The 15,767-nt window shown below is 38.6% G+C and overlaps 2 protein-coding genes across 2 annotated transcripts; both read left to right on the forward strand.

Moving 5' to 3' along the window:
- The first annotated feature begins 1,495 nt into the window (after positions 1 to 1,495).
- Positions 1,496 to 3,229, forward strand: LOC120226472 (olfactory receptor 51V1-like). The gene is made up of 3 exons (XM_039224664.1): positions 1,496 to 1,575; positions 1,921 to 1,963; positions 2,267 to 3,229. Exons 1-3 carry the CDS (start codon positions 1,496 to 1,498, stop codon positions 3,227 to 3,229), a joined length of 1,086 nt encoding a protein of 361 aa, XP_039080595.1.
- Positions 3,230 to 12,634: 9,405 nt separating this feature from the next.
- Positions 12,635 to 13,602, forward strand: LOC120226481 (olfactory receptor 52Z1-like). The gene is given in 2 exon segments (XM_039224674.1): positions 12,635 to 13,028; positions 13,031 to 13,602. Coding segments are annotated over 2 exon segments (966 nt in total).
- Positions 13,603 to 15,767: the final 2,165 nt, after the last annotated feature.

The raw sequence follows: 15,767 nt of genomic DNA on the forward strand, positions 1-15,767 counted from the left end.
GATATTATTTACCAGTACAGTGACAGTGTATAGTGTATAGGTGAGAAGTGGACAGATGCAGGGTGGAAACTATAGAAATAGATGAAGGATTTGATATCCAGGAGAAGAAAGGAAAGGGAAGAATTGAGAAAGATTCTTGAGAGTTTTCTTAAGCAATATTGGGATTGGTGAAGTCATTTTATAATATTAGGAGGAAATGGGGAAAAATGAATTCCTGAGGCAAACCAAATATTTTTTGTTATAATTTGAATTTTAAGATTAAACATCCAGATGGAGATATCAAAGTAGGCAGCTGTATCCATGAATATGAGCTCACAGGAGAGGTGAGGACTTTGAGGTGCAAATTTCAGGCTACAATAGTGAATAAATATTAACACTGTGCCCCATCTCAGAGAATTTAGCAGAGACCTTAGTCAATTATGTAGGCTAATGAATATCAAATTATGAATTCAGTAAGTTATATAAAAGTAAATATGGTTACCAAAACAATAGATTTGTGGGGGAAATCTGTATTAGTTAAGGGGCTTCCTGAGAAGTAGTGGTTAAGTTGCAGAGGGAAGGGACAGGCTGGTTTTAAAAGTGGTGGGAGAGGTTTGGGAGAAGATGGGAAAGACCATGTCTGTGAAAAGAACATCCCAGGTAGAATGAACATCTGGAAAAAAAATCTCATTAAAGAAGAGAAATGGTGTTTTGAGAAATAAAAGAAGGTAAAGTGCTTGAGGCTGAGGCTGACAGATTTGTCTTCAAGGGGTGAATGCTCCAATCATTCAAGGAAGGAGACAACTAAAAACAGCAGGCAAAGGGGGTGCCTGGGTGGCTCAGTCAGTTAAGCATCCGACTTCGGCTCAGGTCAGATCTCACAGTTCGTGGGTTTGAGCTCTGCATCAACGCTCTGTGCTGACAGCTCAGAGCCTGGAGCCTGTTTCGGATTCTGTGTCTCCCTCTCTCTCTGCCCCTCCCCCACTCATGCTCTGTCTCTCTCTGTCTCAAAAAAGTAAATAAACTTAAAAAAAAAACAGCAGGCAAAGTTATCTAATGCAGAGTGGGGTTCAGGGCAAGAAATAATAATGAACATGATACTAGAAAAGGTCTCACATGGAAACGGTGAATTCATAAGAAGGTTAGCCTGAGGAGCTGCCTAGTGGGCTAGTATGACAAAGATGAGGAATATGTCACAAGACGAAACCAGAATCTGAAGCTAATTTAACACGTTGGGACAATGAAATCAAACACAAAAGCCGGTATAAACTTTTAAACACCTGCCTACATTATAAGAGCCTTAAACCTTTTATGATGACTCCTAAGGGCAAAACTCAATGTGACGAAGAAGCAAGAAATCCTGCCACAATGAGGCTTTTTAAAATTCTGGACTTAACTGTTCAACATTTGCTTTCTTTCTAATCTTTAGAATGGTAGGTTCTAAGGAAGAGAAAAAAACTGCACATCCCTTCAATAAATGCATATTCAATGAATACTTAACTTACTGATGCAATAAATGGATAAGAGGGTGGAGAACACTGGGTTTATGTCTGAGGCTGAGTCTTCAACATATGTCTCCATATCACAAGAGCACAGGTAAGTTGAATATCTCAGGAGGTCAGAATTCTTGTGGGAAATCATTTGCCAAAGGCCTCTTACATCAATACTACTCTCTGTTTATCACCACAGGGGAAAAAAACCTTACTCGTTGGCTGTGTTATCTGAAGTGGAATAAAACAGGAGCATCTTTCCCTAAGTACTATTTGGAGGAAAAATACACTTGGAGACAACAGAAAATGGGAACCTATGGCTACACAGTGACTAATTTAAACAGATTTTAGACACTTAAAAGCCAAATCTTACTCTTTATATTCAATGCTTAATGAATCATAACAAAGAAACTAATAATTACTTTAAGAACGTTGGCGCTCAATTTTATAGGTATACCATTGACCAGAAGCCCTGGGAAAATATCCCAAGTAACGTATGCTTTCTGAAAATTAGCTTCCTACTCTAGTCTATTCGCTTTCACTTGTGGCTTCTAAGGACATCTGTGCACCTTGCCAATGGATGAATAATAGCTCTTAAATGACACTGGGAGAACACTATTCTCTTCCAGGTAGTAGATAATAATACATTGCTAAAGAACAGAACTATTCATCTAATACTTTGTACACTTAATTGACTCTAAGCCTACTTTCATTTACTTAGAAATTTCACCTAAGTTATCTGAAATTGGAGGATTTTTTTTTTTTTTTTTGAAAACGACCTTCTTTCTGCCTGGAAGAAGTATCTCAGTTCCAGAATTACCACTTTGGTAAGCCCTATCATGAATTCTTCCTCCTTTCTTCTCACTGGATTTTCTGGCCTGGAGCAGCAATACCTCTGGATCTCCATTCCCTTCTCTGCCATCTATGCCATGGTGCTTTTGGGCAACTGCATGGTGCTGCACGTGATCCGAACAGAGTCCAGTCTGCACCAGCCCATGTTCTACTTCCTGGCCATGCTGGCCCTCACTGACCTGTGCATGGGGCTATCTACCATGTACACGGTGCTGGGCATCCTGTGGGGATTCGTTCGTGAGATCAGCCTGGATTCCTGCATTGCCCAGTCCTATTTTATCCATGGTCTTTCCTTCATGGAGTCCTCTGTCCTCCTTACTATGGCCTTTGATAGGTATGTTGCTATTTGCAATCCACTGCGTTATTCCTCCATTCTGACTAATTCCAGGATTTTCAGAATTGGACTCACCATAGTAGGTAGGAGTTTCTTTTTTATTACACCCCCCATCATCACTCTGAAATTTTTCCATTACTGCCGTTCCCACATCCTCTCTCACCCATTCTGCCTGCACCAAGATCTTCTCCGCCTAGCTTGCTCAGACATCAGATTCAATAGCTACTATGCCCTGATGCTGGTCATTTTCACACTGCTGTTGGATGCTATTCTGATCTTTTACTCCTATTTCCTGATACTTAAATCAGTCTTGGTAATTGCTTCTCAGGAGGGGCGGCATAAATCATTTCAGACTTGTGTCTCCCACATTTGTGCTGTTCTCGTGTTCTACATCCCTATCATTAGCCTGACAATGGTGCACCGTTTTGGCAAACATCTCTCCCCTGTGGTCCATGTACTTATGGGCAACATCTACATCCTTTTCCCACCTTTGATGAACCCCATCATCTACAGTGTCAAGACCCAGCAGATCCGTAGCAGAATGCTCAGACTCTTTTCTCTGAAAATACGTTGAGATGCTCAGGTCTTTAAAAGCACAAAACAGCAACAACAATAATTAACACACAAAATTCAATACCAAAAAATGAATTTTATTAGAATTAGAGATTTACCCCAGAGTCTATGATTCTTGATTTTAAAATAATTTTAAACATAAATGCAGAGAATCACCTACACACAAGTCCCATTTTAAGCCATGTTTTGGAAGTCAAATGTTCTTAGGGCTGGAGGTGGGAGACTCCATCTGAAACATTCCATACATTTTCTACCATCTGTTGATTGGTGTAAAACAAGCTATAGTATGTTCATGCCATAAGTATGATCATATTCAAGAAAGAATAAAACTAGTTACTGTGCCCCAAATGGATATTCAGGCACTTTCTTTGCATTGAAACAGAGCTAGATTCGAATCCTAGGTCTTCCAATTTCAAAGGTGGACATTTTGAAGTTTCTTTAATTCTGAGATTCAGTTAATTAATCTTTAAAATGAGGCAAGTGTCCACCTCACAGGGATGTTGTGATAACTAGATGGACCAGAATTGTACAGTAGAATTTTTCTAAAATAATGGAGATGTTTTCTACTATAGAATAATATAGACCAACTTATAACAGTAGCTTCATGTGGCTATTGAACACTTGAAATGTGAATAATATAACTGGGCGAATACCTTTTTGATTTGATTAATTGTAGTTAATTTAAATGGTAAAAGGACATTGTTTTGGACAATACAGTGGCTGCTTTATTGGACAGTGCAAATATAAAGAGGACATAAAATGGAATATGACTTTGGATTCCATTTTCACCATATCTACTTTATTTATTTTTTTAAAGATTTAGAAAAAAATTTTAAGTAATTTCTATACCTAACGTGGGGCTCGAACTTACAACCCCAACACCAAGAGTTGCATGTTCCACCAACTGAGCCATCCAGGCATCTGTCACATCTATCTTAAACTGGAATCTTCACTTGTTATATTTTATATTTAGATTCCTTTGCCACTGGGCTGGGCTTGGATTTTGCTCCAACTCATTTGCTTTTAAATCTAAAGAGGGGAATAATCTGAGCAGATGAAACTTTGTGCTTATAATTGATTCTGATTTTAAAACATATGTATATAAACATAAGTAGGTTCCCTCTGACATAGTATAGTTCAATTTTCAAAAGAAAGGAAGAAAGAAAGGAATAAGGTATCTGTATAGAGATGAAGAGAAAATCATTCGTTTAATATTATTATAATCTCTTATGTACCTAAGGAGGAAAGTGTTAGCTAACACTCAACAGATTAATGCACCAGAGTAATCTTACACCAAGGAAGCAAGTATTTCTTAACATTTTTAGATCTAAACCTAAACCTATGTATTAAAATTTTTCATGTCAAACTTGTGTTCTATGTTTCCCTCCTTTTTAGTGCTCCATTCAATTGAGTAGTCAGTGTAGAAGACAAAAATACAGGCTTTAGTTTCCAACCCCTTAAAAGTGGGGAAATACATAGTTCCTGGATGGAAAAAAGCACTTTGGAACATTCTAACTTCACAGGATCCGTGTGGCCCAATTTTAGCAGTTAGCTACTGCATCTGCAGAGGTCATGTCGTGTCTCACAGATCATCTTTGGGCACACATCACTCAGTGGCTAGACAAGCTTCTCTTCAATGTCTTGTGTTGTCTGCATCATCACCTCGGCTCAGCACTGACTCAGTTTGGGGGAAACAGGGGTCTCTGGAGCAGCAGGAAATATTCTGCCCTGCTAGGCATGCTGGGAGTACTGATGTGAATTTATATTGAGGTAACAGAATGGAGACATATGTCTAGCGCACCTGAGTCATTGGTTGGAGAATCATGTTTAATATGAAGAGTAGGAGGGTCCATTTGAGGACTCTGTATTCATCCAGAGACTCTGAGTATCTGTACCTCAGATTATGGCAATTTATAGGAAGATGAGCCAAAATAGTTGGAATCGATGGCTGTGGGCAATGGATGTGCAAATATCTGGTACACACTCAGAAATCACAGCTGGTTTTAGAACTCGGTAATTAAGCCCCTGTCTCTCTCTCTTTCTATCTCAAAAATAAATAAAGGCGAAAGAAAGAAAGAAAGAAAGAAAGAAAGAAAGAAAGAAAGAAAGAAAGAAAGAAAGAAGAAAGGAAGGAAGGAAGGAAGGAAGGAAGGAAGGAAGGAAGGAAGGAAGGAAAAAGAAAATTAACTGAGTGGAGCAGGGCTTATTCAGAGCAGAGAATAAAAATTAAAAAGAAACAAGTCTCCAATTAATACTTTTTACATTTATTGAGAGGGAGAGAGAGAAAGAGAGAGAGAGAGAATGACAGAGTGTGAGCAGGGGAGGGGCAGAGAGAAAGGGAGACACAGAATTTGAAGCAGGCTCCAGGCTCTGAGCTGTCAGCACAGAACCTGACATGAGGCTCAAACTCACGAGCCATGGGATCATGACCTGAGTCAAAGCTGGATTCTGTGTCTCCCTCTCTCTCTGACCCTTTCCTGCTCTCTCTCTCTCTTTCTCAGAAATAAATAAAACATTTAAAAAACACACACAAAAAAAACATACAAATCACAATAGGCATATTTTAAGATGCTCAATATCATTTGTCATTAAGGAATTGCAAAGTAAGACAATAAGATACCACTATCTATTAGAATGGGTAAAACCTGAAATACTGACAATACCAAATGCTGGTGAGGATCTAGAGTTATAGGGACACTCATTCATCACTGGTGAAAATACAAAATAGTACAGTCACTCTGGAAGAGAGTTTTGCATTTCTCACAGAACTAAACATAGTCTACTATGTGGTTGGCCTTGCACTCCTAGTTATGGTACCCAGTGGTTTAAAAACATGTCTACACAAAGACATGCATGTAAATATTTATAGCAGGTTTATTTTTAATTGCCAAAAGTTGGAAGCAACTAAGATAAATGGATAAACAAACTGTGACACCTCTTTAAAATGCAATGTTATTATTTGATTTAAAAAAAGAGAGAGTTATCAAGCAATGAAAAGACATGGAAAAACCTTTAATGCATATTTCTAAGTGAAAGAAGCCATCCTGAGAAGGTTGCATATTTATATGACTTCAGCTATATGACATTCTGGAAAAGGCAAAACTATAGAAATTAGAAAGAGCATAAAGATTGGTGTAGCCAGGAGCTGAGGAAGAGAGAGAGACGAATGGCTGGAGCACAGGGAATTGTTAGAGGAGTGAAAGTGTTCCGTATGATACTGTAATGGTGGGTATATGACATTATGTACGTGTATCCATCACTTTTTGAAAGTTCACGTTATGCCCCTCAGCTCTTTGGAAGACCCACGTAAGTATCTGTCTTCACTACTTGAAAGAAATCTGAAGAGTATTTTTACTTTTACAAAAAAAAGTGGAAAGCATTCAGCCTGTTTTGCATGGAGTCATTACAGAAGCAGCGAGAGCATCCCAGCCAAGCTCCTTCCCGGAGACCCACAATCAACATCACAGCATCAGACCCCCAGACTTTTGAACTGTGAGCATCTATGCTTTGTCCAAACTAATTTTGTGCATCTGTTAGCAAGACATGTCTGAAGGTGTCAAAAACCCTTAACATAGGTTATATTGGGGGTCTGGGAATGCTAAAATAATTTTCCATATGAATTAATGGTAATTGCTTCTTTGTTATATGCCATTTCAGCTCAGGAAAGGTTTCATACGAATGCTCTACTTTAAGATAGATCTGTACTATCAGAACCACAGAACTGTAACCGAGAAAGTGAATCTTAATGTAAACTATGGGCTTTGGTTCATAATAAGGCATCGATATTGGTTCAATTGTTTAAAAAGCAAACATGCAGTCATTATATTTTAATATCAAATGGGAGTAAAAGGGACAAACTAGTGGCTTCAAAAGGGAAATAAAGAAGTAAGAAACCGAACAGCAGATATCTGAAGGAATGGAAAGGGAATGGCATTACTGGTTACCACAGTAATAATAGGGATCTAGGAGACAGCATCAAATCCCTGCCAGATGTTGAGGAAAGCTACTGGGATCCTGATGAGAACGGTAGTTGCTTGTATCTCAGTATGTCTACACATTCCTTGCCCTCCCTCAACCTATAAAGAGCAGCAAGAAGAGCCAACATACCACCCATATCTTTATGTATAGGGAAATAAACAATCTCACACTTTCAGAGCCAGCCCCCAAGGCCACACCAGAAAAAGACTGTCTAGGGCAAGATGGTTGGGAGCAGTAATCTACTGTCAGTGAAAATACTGCAAATACCACACACCCAACACTACTCCATGATGTGAAATAGTGAGAACAGGTCTAAGGCCTTTTGAGTCAGACATCCCTCACAATGGGAATTAAAAGTAGTTGAAAGTGCATGCAAGTAAGCTTGATAGCACTCTTGAGCAAGTGTTGGTTTTGTGGGAGTGAAAACAAAATAGAAATGTGAGTGCATTAAAACTGACGAAAATCGAGTCAACCGCCTTATTCTTCAAGAATCCCCTCACTCTTCTATGTACAGCTGTTATAGATGTTCCTGGAAAACATGAGACATTTCCAATGAAGAGTTTCTGTAGAAAATAGGAAATAAAAATAAAAATGTTTCTACTGATAAATACTCTGTCTCCCCTGTGTGAACACACACACAACATTCATGGACACACTCACACACATGTGTGTCCTATAAAACCTACAATATATGGCTTCGATCTGAAGCTGTTGTCTTTAGAGATAATTTGTAGACATGGGAATAAAATAAGAAAATAAAAACAGAACAGAAATAGACAAGAAATAGATCATATGATATAAGAATTGTATCAAGTTAGGGTGCCTGGGTGGCTCAGTCAGTTAAGTGACTAACTCTTGATTTCATCTCAGGTAGTGATCTTGCTGTTAAGTGAGTTCAAAGCCCACAACAGGCTCTGTGCTGATAGCGCGAAGTTTGCTTAGGATTCTCTCTTCTTCCTCATTCTCTGGCCCTGCCCCGCTCATGCTTGCTCTCTCTCAAAAATTAATCAACTTTAAAAACAAGTTAAATTATAAGAAAATTGTTTGAAGTCAAACCAAAAAGTGACAGAATTCAGTCTTAGGCGCCCTCTAAAAAGCCCTTCCACATGTGGCATTCACAATCTACGTTTGCAGATGTCTCCACGGGAACAAGATAGTATTACACTAGCAAGAATCTCTGCATGCAAAGGAGATCTGGGTACATAATGCAAGTGTGTGTTAACTTGGGGGTTCGAGAGTGCTGGACAGAGGTAACCTTGAACGTGCAGTACTGGGAGAGATGGGGGCATGCTTCTCCCAGGAGCCAGCTCTGGGCCACCTCCTGCCACCAGGGCATAAAGTTCAGTCCTCTAGGGACTGAACGTATTGGGCTTGAGAGATGCCTAGAGGAGGTATAAATAGCTCCACATTTCCTATTTGTGTTTTTAACATCATCTTGCTTTTATTTTTCCCTTCCAAACAATTAAATACCTTCAGGATCCAAGATAATATAGGTAACTAAAGTAGTTTTGTTCAGCGGACAGAAAAAGACTTGGAAAACACAGGAAAAAAAAGAAATAAAATCTTACGGAACTATAGGAGCTGCTCAGTCTTCCTAGAAGCTAATCATCTTCCTTTTCTATCCATCTTGACTTATGAGGTATTGGATGAGGCTGTAATGGATGGCACTCATGGGCAATTGTAGTATCTATGTGTTCTTTTACTAAATGGGTTATCTGCAAAGAGCACAACTAGATGTTTATCCTTTTAGAATATGTTTATGCAATGGTTCTTTTTCTTTGATATGTGGCTCTGAATGTTGTGCATAGATGCAATGAATTTATATTCCAGTTTCAGTAATACAAACAAGGCTCAGTAGTTAAAGACAATGCATATAATGTGTATATAATATAAGTACATGCATGCATTTTCCCCTCAAACTTACTGAATATTCACTACATATCAAGTGCTGGGCTCAGCACAGATGAAGAAACTGAAACTCAGAGATTTCAGCTCCCTTCCTTATATAACAAAGATGTTATACTGATAATGAGGCAAGAATAGAACTCCATTTCCTTTTTTTTAATGTTTATTTTTGAGATAGAAAGAGAGAGACTGTGAGCAGGGAGGGGCAGAGAGAGAGGGAGACACAGAATGCGAAGCAGGCTCCAGGCTCTGAGCTGTCAGCACAGAGCCTCACACAGGATTTGAACTCATGTACTATGAGATCATGACCTGAGCTCAAGTCGGTTAACCAGATGAGCTCCCAGGTGCTTCTAAAACTTCATTTCTAAGCCAAGTTCACCATGCTGAACTTCCTGTACCTTATAAAACTGAAATGACAGAAATGGGGTGAAATTACCAATTCACACTGTGTATCTAGTGTATAAAGTAAACCTTGGCTATTACGGATACTCTAAATTGGCTCAATCTCTGTGTAGCGGATCATGAGCCTGAAGTCCCCAAAATTGAACTTGTTCAATGTATAATTATTTTGATCTTAATGATGGTAATTTTGCAAGTGTTCTAATTTAATCTGTTGCTGGGATAAAAATATATCTGATTTATGGGGTGTCTCAGGGCTTAGTTGGTTAAGCTTCTGACTTCAGCTCAGGTCATGATCTTGTGGTTTATGATTTTGGGTCCCATGTCGGGTTCTATACTTACTGACAGATTAGAGCCTGGAGCCTGCTTTGGATTCTGTCTCCCTCTCTCTCTGCCCCTCCCCTGCTTGCACTCTGTCTCTGTCTCTCTCTCTCTCAAAAATATATAAACATTAATAATATTTTTTAAAAATTATGTGATTTCTGCGGCAGCCATCTTAAAATACTAACTTCAGAAATGACTCACATTTGTAATTGATGTTTACTTTTGGGTATTCTACAAATGGAAACTAAGTGTAAAATTAAGTAATTTTTACTGGTAATACAGTCAGAGTAGGATGTAGCCAGCACTAAAATGCAATTCTATGGACCTCAAATGTACGCTATCCCTATTAATCACACACTGCCTTTGTGCATATATTCATGATTCAGTCAGAATCTGCAATTAGTAATATTATAAAAAAATGCTTCAGGGAGCCCCAGAGCTATAAGTTGGGTAGCTGCAGGTGATAATGCTGTATCAAAACAAAACCAAATAAAATGAAACAAACAGATCACTCACTAGTATCCCCAAAGATCACCAGTAAAGTTAGAGGAAAACCTGCAAAATTTGTTTTATTTTTCTTCTGCCTCTATTTCTGTGTTTCTTTAATCATTTGGGCTATTCTATCCCTCATCTCCTATGTTCTGATGAGCCCCACTCACTAAACATCCCCTCCCCGTAACTGTGCTTCATTCATAGATTAATCTTTTCTCTCTCCGTCTCTGAAACACCAGAATCCCAATGAAAAGAAATTTACAGCAATTAATTTTAGCTATACGTTAAATGGCTAAACAATTGGTTTATGTAATTAAAGTACATCTATAGTTTCAAGCATCTCAACATTTTATTACAGAATTTTTAAAGAACCAATACCAACTTAAGAAAAATCCTAATGGGGTGACCATTTGAGTATTGTGTATTCTAATCGGTAACTCAAAAAACGAGGTCCGAATGAATGTAGAGAACAAACTAATGCTTGCCAAAGGGGCTGCAGGTCGGAAGATGGTCAAAATGGGTGAAGAGAGTGAGAGATAGAAGCTTCTAGTTACAGGATTAATAGTCATGGGAATAAAAGACAAGCAAGGGGAATATAGTCAGTGGGACTGTTACAGTATTTCATGGTGGCAAATGGGAACTACACTATGGTGAGTATATAACATATAACTTGTGGAAACTCAGTGTGGTACACTTGAAACTAATGGTAGCTACATTGTGTATCAACTATACTTCAATTAAAAAAAAAAAAAAAGAAACAGAGGGGCTCCTGGGTGGCTCAGTTGGTTGAGTGTCTGACTTTGGCTCAGGTCATGATCTCATGGTTCGTGGGTTTGCGCCCTGCATCCGACTCTGTGCTGACAGCTCAAAGCCTGGAACCTGTCTTTGGATCCTGTGTCTCCCTCTTTCTCTGACCCTCCCCTGCTCACACTGTTTTTCTCTCTCTCAAAAATAAATAAAACATTAAAAAATTTTTAAAAAGAGAGAAACAGAAAGAAATGGAATCCAAACATTTCAATCATATAATATGAAGTAACAGAATATTGAACACTTAATAAAAAAAAAAATAAAGGTGGTAAAACTATTCTGTACAATGATACTGACTCCATTGCAATCAAGGGGTGAAAAGGTAGACATCTCTTCAACTCATGTTCCTCTTTAGCAAAAGCATTCATCCATTTATTTGAAAATGAGGATGGGGGGAGGGAGAATGGAAGCCAGTTGTCATCCACTTGCTCTGTATCCATATCTATGCCCTCACCTATATCTGTGTGTTTATATCAATACACCACTTGATACACATCCCACTCAAATGCGGTATCCCCCAGGCTGCATTTCACCCAACATATCCCTTGATTTTATCAGTTCTTTTGGAACTACAGAAAGATAGTAACCAGTAGATTACTCACCTTCCCTTTTATTGAAGGACTGGGGACTGCTACATTATAATGTGAAACACTGTTATTTACTGCTTGGGGTATTTTGAAATAATATATTGTCTAATTTTCAATCAAGGACTCAAGTGGAATAGAGTGTTTTTCCTTAAGCATCCATTTGACAGTCCAACTCAGTTTGAGGCAGCATATTCTGTAGTTTTTTAAAAAATATTCATCCTATAATTTTAAGAAATATGTTGATTGGAAGACAAAAATCAATGAATTAACCTGTGACCCTTAGCATCATTCCAGTGGCCAATCAGTGTTGAAGACAGCACGTGTCCTGGATTGCCCAAGATTTATTTTGGTAAAACTGAATTCCCTCCTTCTTCCATAAGCAGTACAATTCAATTTCACATCTATTTTACTCAGGAGTATGATCAGTGAAAATTTTGATGATAGGTTTTTGTATCTAGTTTTCTTTTTATAAGGAGTATTGGATGGTGGCTGAGATCAGAACTTCCAAATCTATGCTGTCTGACCCTGAATCCAATGGGACCTAGGTTAAGAAGCTGAACGTCTGTGGAAGTTTTCTGCATCTGTTGGAATAATAACAGGATCCATGTTGAGGATTATTGTAAAAGGTCTTTTCAACAAGCTATTGTGAATATTTAGTAAGTTAATATTTGTAAAGGACTGTGGCACATATTAAGCACTTATTAATGTTAAGTATTTTTTTCCCAAGATATGACTTACTTCTTCCATGGAAGGAGTCTGAGCGCAATTTTAAGCTCGTTAATACATTTCACTATCTTTTCACAGAGAAGAAAACATTTGGAAACAATCTAATCAGGCATCATTCAACCTAAGGTGGTGCTCCTCAATCCTCAGTCAGCCCTGTGGTCTTTTAATCAAGGTGCTAAGTCTGGAATATGCCGCCACAGATGGCCTCTTTCTCTTACAATCACACCAATCCCCAGGATATGTGGTATGTCCTGACTGGAATACCAGGACTGGAAGTTTCTCATACCTGGATCTCCATCCCTATCTGTTCTATGTACATTTTGGCTGTCAAAGGCAACATCATCTTGATCTTCCTGATTGTAACTGAGCGCAGTCTCCATGAGCCAATGTATGTCTTCCTTTCCATGCTGGCCTTATCAGATGTCCTGCTCTCCACGGCCACAGCCCCCAAGATGCTGGCCATCTTCTGGTTCCATTCCATGGATATATCCTTTGGTAGCTGTGTATCTCAGATGTTTTTTATCCATTTCATCTTTGTGGCAGAATCTGCTATTCTCCTGGCCATGGCGTTTGACCGTTATGTGGCTGTCACCCACTGAGATACACCACAATCTTAACCTCCTCAGCCACTGGGAAAATTGGCATCGCAGCTGTGGTAAGGAGCTTTATCATCTGCTTTCCATTCATTTTCCTGGTACACCGACTTACATATTGTGGGAAAAACATCATTCCCCATTCCTACTGTGAGCACATGGGCGTTGCCAGATTGGAATGTGACAATATCAGTGTCAACATCATTTATGGCCTGACTGTGGCCTTACTGTCTACAGGACTAGATATTGTGTTCATCATTATGTCCTACACAATGATCCTTTGCGCAGTGTTTCAGATACCTTCCTGGTCTGCCAGATTCAAGGCCCTCAACACATGTGGCTCCCACATCTGCGTCATACTTATGTTCTATGCCCCAGCATTCTTTTCATTTTTTGCCCATCGCTTTGGGGGTAAAACCATTCCGCACCACATCCACATCCCAGTAGCCAACCTCTACGTCGTAGTGCCCCCTATGCTAAACCCCATCATTTACGGAGTGAAGACCAAACAGATTCAAGACCGAGTAATTTTGCTTTTCTCCCCCATCAGTATATGTTGTTAAAATGAAGAACGATGCTAAATGCTGGCTATTTCTGATTCAAATTCCCCCCACCTCTCTCTCTCTCCCCCATCTTTCTCTCTCTCTTTCTCTTTCACACAGACACACACACACACACACACACACAGACACACACACTAAATGCCAATGTTTCCAATGTATTTTCTTAAAGCACTAAAAATTTTTAAGAAAAATAAATTAATGAAATTCTCAGTTCTCCTAAATATCCTATTATCTCGCATTTTAACTTATTCTTAAGCACACACAAGATAACACTAAGAAAAACATATTTTAGGGTTTAATCCAGTTCGAATTTTCTTAGGTAGATCTGGGAAGTGAAAATAGTACATCATTGAGTTTTTGTATAGACAGTCAAAATTCTGCTGAAATATAAAACTCTCCCCACCACAATCAGTAAATACTTGGGCCAGTAGCAGGGAGCCACCAAACCATAATTATTTTTATCTGTACCTTTTACTGGAATTAAAATATGAGTTCTAAAATGAGATATTTTCTGGTTCACTGATATAAGGTCTACTGTATAGAAAAGGCACATCATATAGGTCTAATGAATGAACAGATAATACAGAATTAAAACAATAGTAAGTGAAATCAACCCACCTGAGACCACATAGATCACTTAGAAGTTAACACCGTTTTCCCTCCCATACGGGCACTTTAGGCCCAAATCATTAATGAAGCATCCTGGTATCAACAGTGACATCACCAAGGGAGGGACTAAAAGATTAAAAATACCATACGCAGGTCCAAAATTAAAAGACAGTGAAACATTAAATAGGATGTTTACACATAATCATATAAGGACTCTATTCACACCAAATATAATTTTATATATGCTAGTCTCCAGACTGTACCTTAATTTCTTCATTCAAGATAGTATTTTTACAATCCCTACTTCCTCAGGGCCTTAGCACATGCTCTGAGAATGTGCAATCTGACCTTATATACACTTGAAGATAGACAATGAACTTTGAAGCATTATCTTGAACACTTGCAACCTTTTAAGGGTTAGTCTTTTTTCTTTGTTTTCTATTATGTATATATAATGTGTGTGTATGCACTACACACACTAATGCATGTGCAATGTAACATATATATACACACATTAATGTATATGTAATGTAATGTACATACACACATTATACATACTCATATACACATATATATACATGCCATGTATATATTACTGTTATATATAACAGTCATATGAAATATGTCATGTGATTTGTAACTTAATAAATGTTAATTTTTGATGGTGATGATCACTTTTAGTAACAGAAACATTAAAGAACTGATCCCACCAAACTGAACATAGACCTGCTGACAATAATTCATAGAAAAATGTTTGGAATAGGTCATCATCATAGACATGGAAGTCACATAAAATGTTGATAACAGTTGCAGCAAATGGGAATCTGTTTCAGGAGCAAATTCACCAAGGATTGAAGAGGAATCAGAGAAAAAACAGATTACAGTATGATAACAAAATATTGGATTAAATGAGTGGTGTAAATGAGGCTTAAAAACACAAACTTTTTAATGTGGCCCTTGGGTGGCTCAGTTGGTTGAGCATCGGACTTTGGCTCAGGTCATGATCTCACGGCTCATGGGTTCGAGCCCCACATCGGGCTCTGTGCTGACAGCTCAGAGCCTGGAGCCTGCTTCAGATTCTGTGTCTCCCTCTGTCTCTGCACACCCCCACTAAAAAATAAACATTACAAAAATTAAAAAAAGAAGACGAGTTTTAAGGCTTGGTTTTGGCAGTGAGGAACTAAGAAAATACCAGTTTCCCACCAAGAATGTATGAACTATGACAGGAATAAACAATGATTGAGTTGACAGCCTTAACTGTAGAGAAGCTTTCAGGTTGAGGGCTTAGGGACTGGTAGATGCTGAGGGAGTCAGGAGATCACTGCGCTTAGCTACTGGAACCACTATCACTGAGTCGTTGCCCTGACAATTGTGAAGGGGGTGCTCCATATCCTACCATCGTACCACTAAGTCCTCAGCTGGGTGACAGTGAATAAGAAAAATGGAATACCACACAAGATAGAAATGGAGGGGCTTAGAGAAAACTGACTCACTCTTCCATGTACAAAAGAAAGGAAGGAAGGAAGGAAGGAAGGAAGGAAGGAAGGAAGGAAGGA

The sequence above is a fragment of the Hyaena hyaena genome, unplaced genomic scaffold, assembly GCF_003009895.1.
Source record: "Hyaena hyaena isolate Hyena2069 unplaced genomic scaffold, ASM300989v1 scaffold_1698, whole genome shotgun sequence".
NCBI classification, from domain to species: Eukaryota; Metazoa; Chordata; class Mammalia; order Carnivora; family Hyaenidae; genus Hyaena; species Hyaena hyaena.

Coding starts and splice junctions, on each gene's coding strand:
- LOC120226472 (XM_039224664.1), top strand. CDS start 1,496: ATGGATAAGAGGGTGGAGAACACTGGGTTTATGTCTGAGGCTGAGTCT. Junction 1,576..1,920: donor TCCATATCACAAGAGCACAG/GTAAGTTGAATA, acceptor TCAATTTTATAG/GTATACCATTGACCAGAAGC. Junction 1,964..2,266: donor GGGAAAATATCCCAAGTAAC/GTATGCTTTCTG, acceptor TCTGCCTGGAAG/AAGTATCTCAGTTCCAGAAT.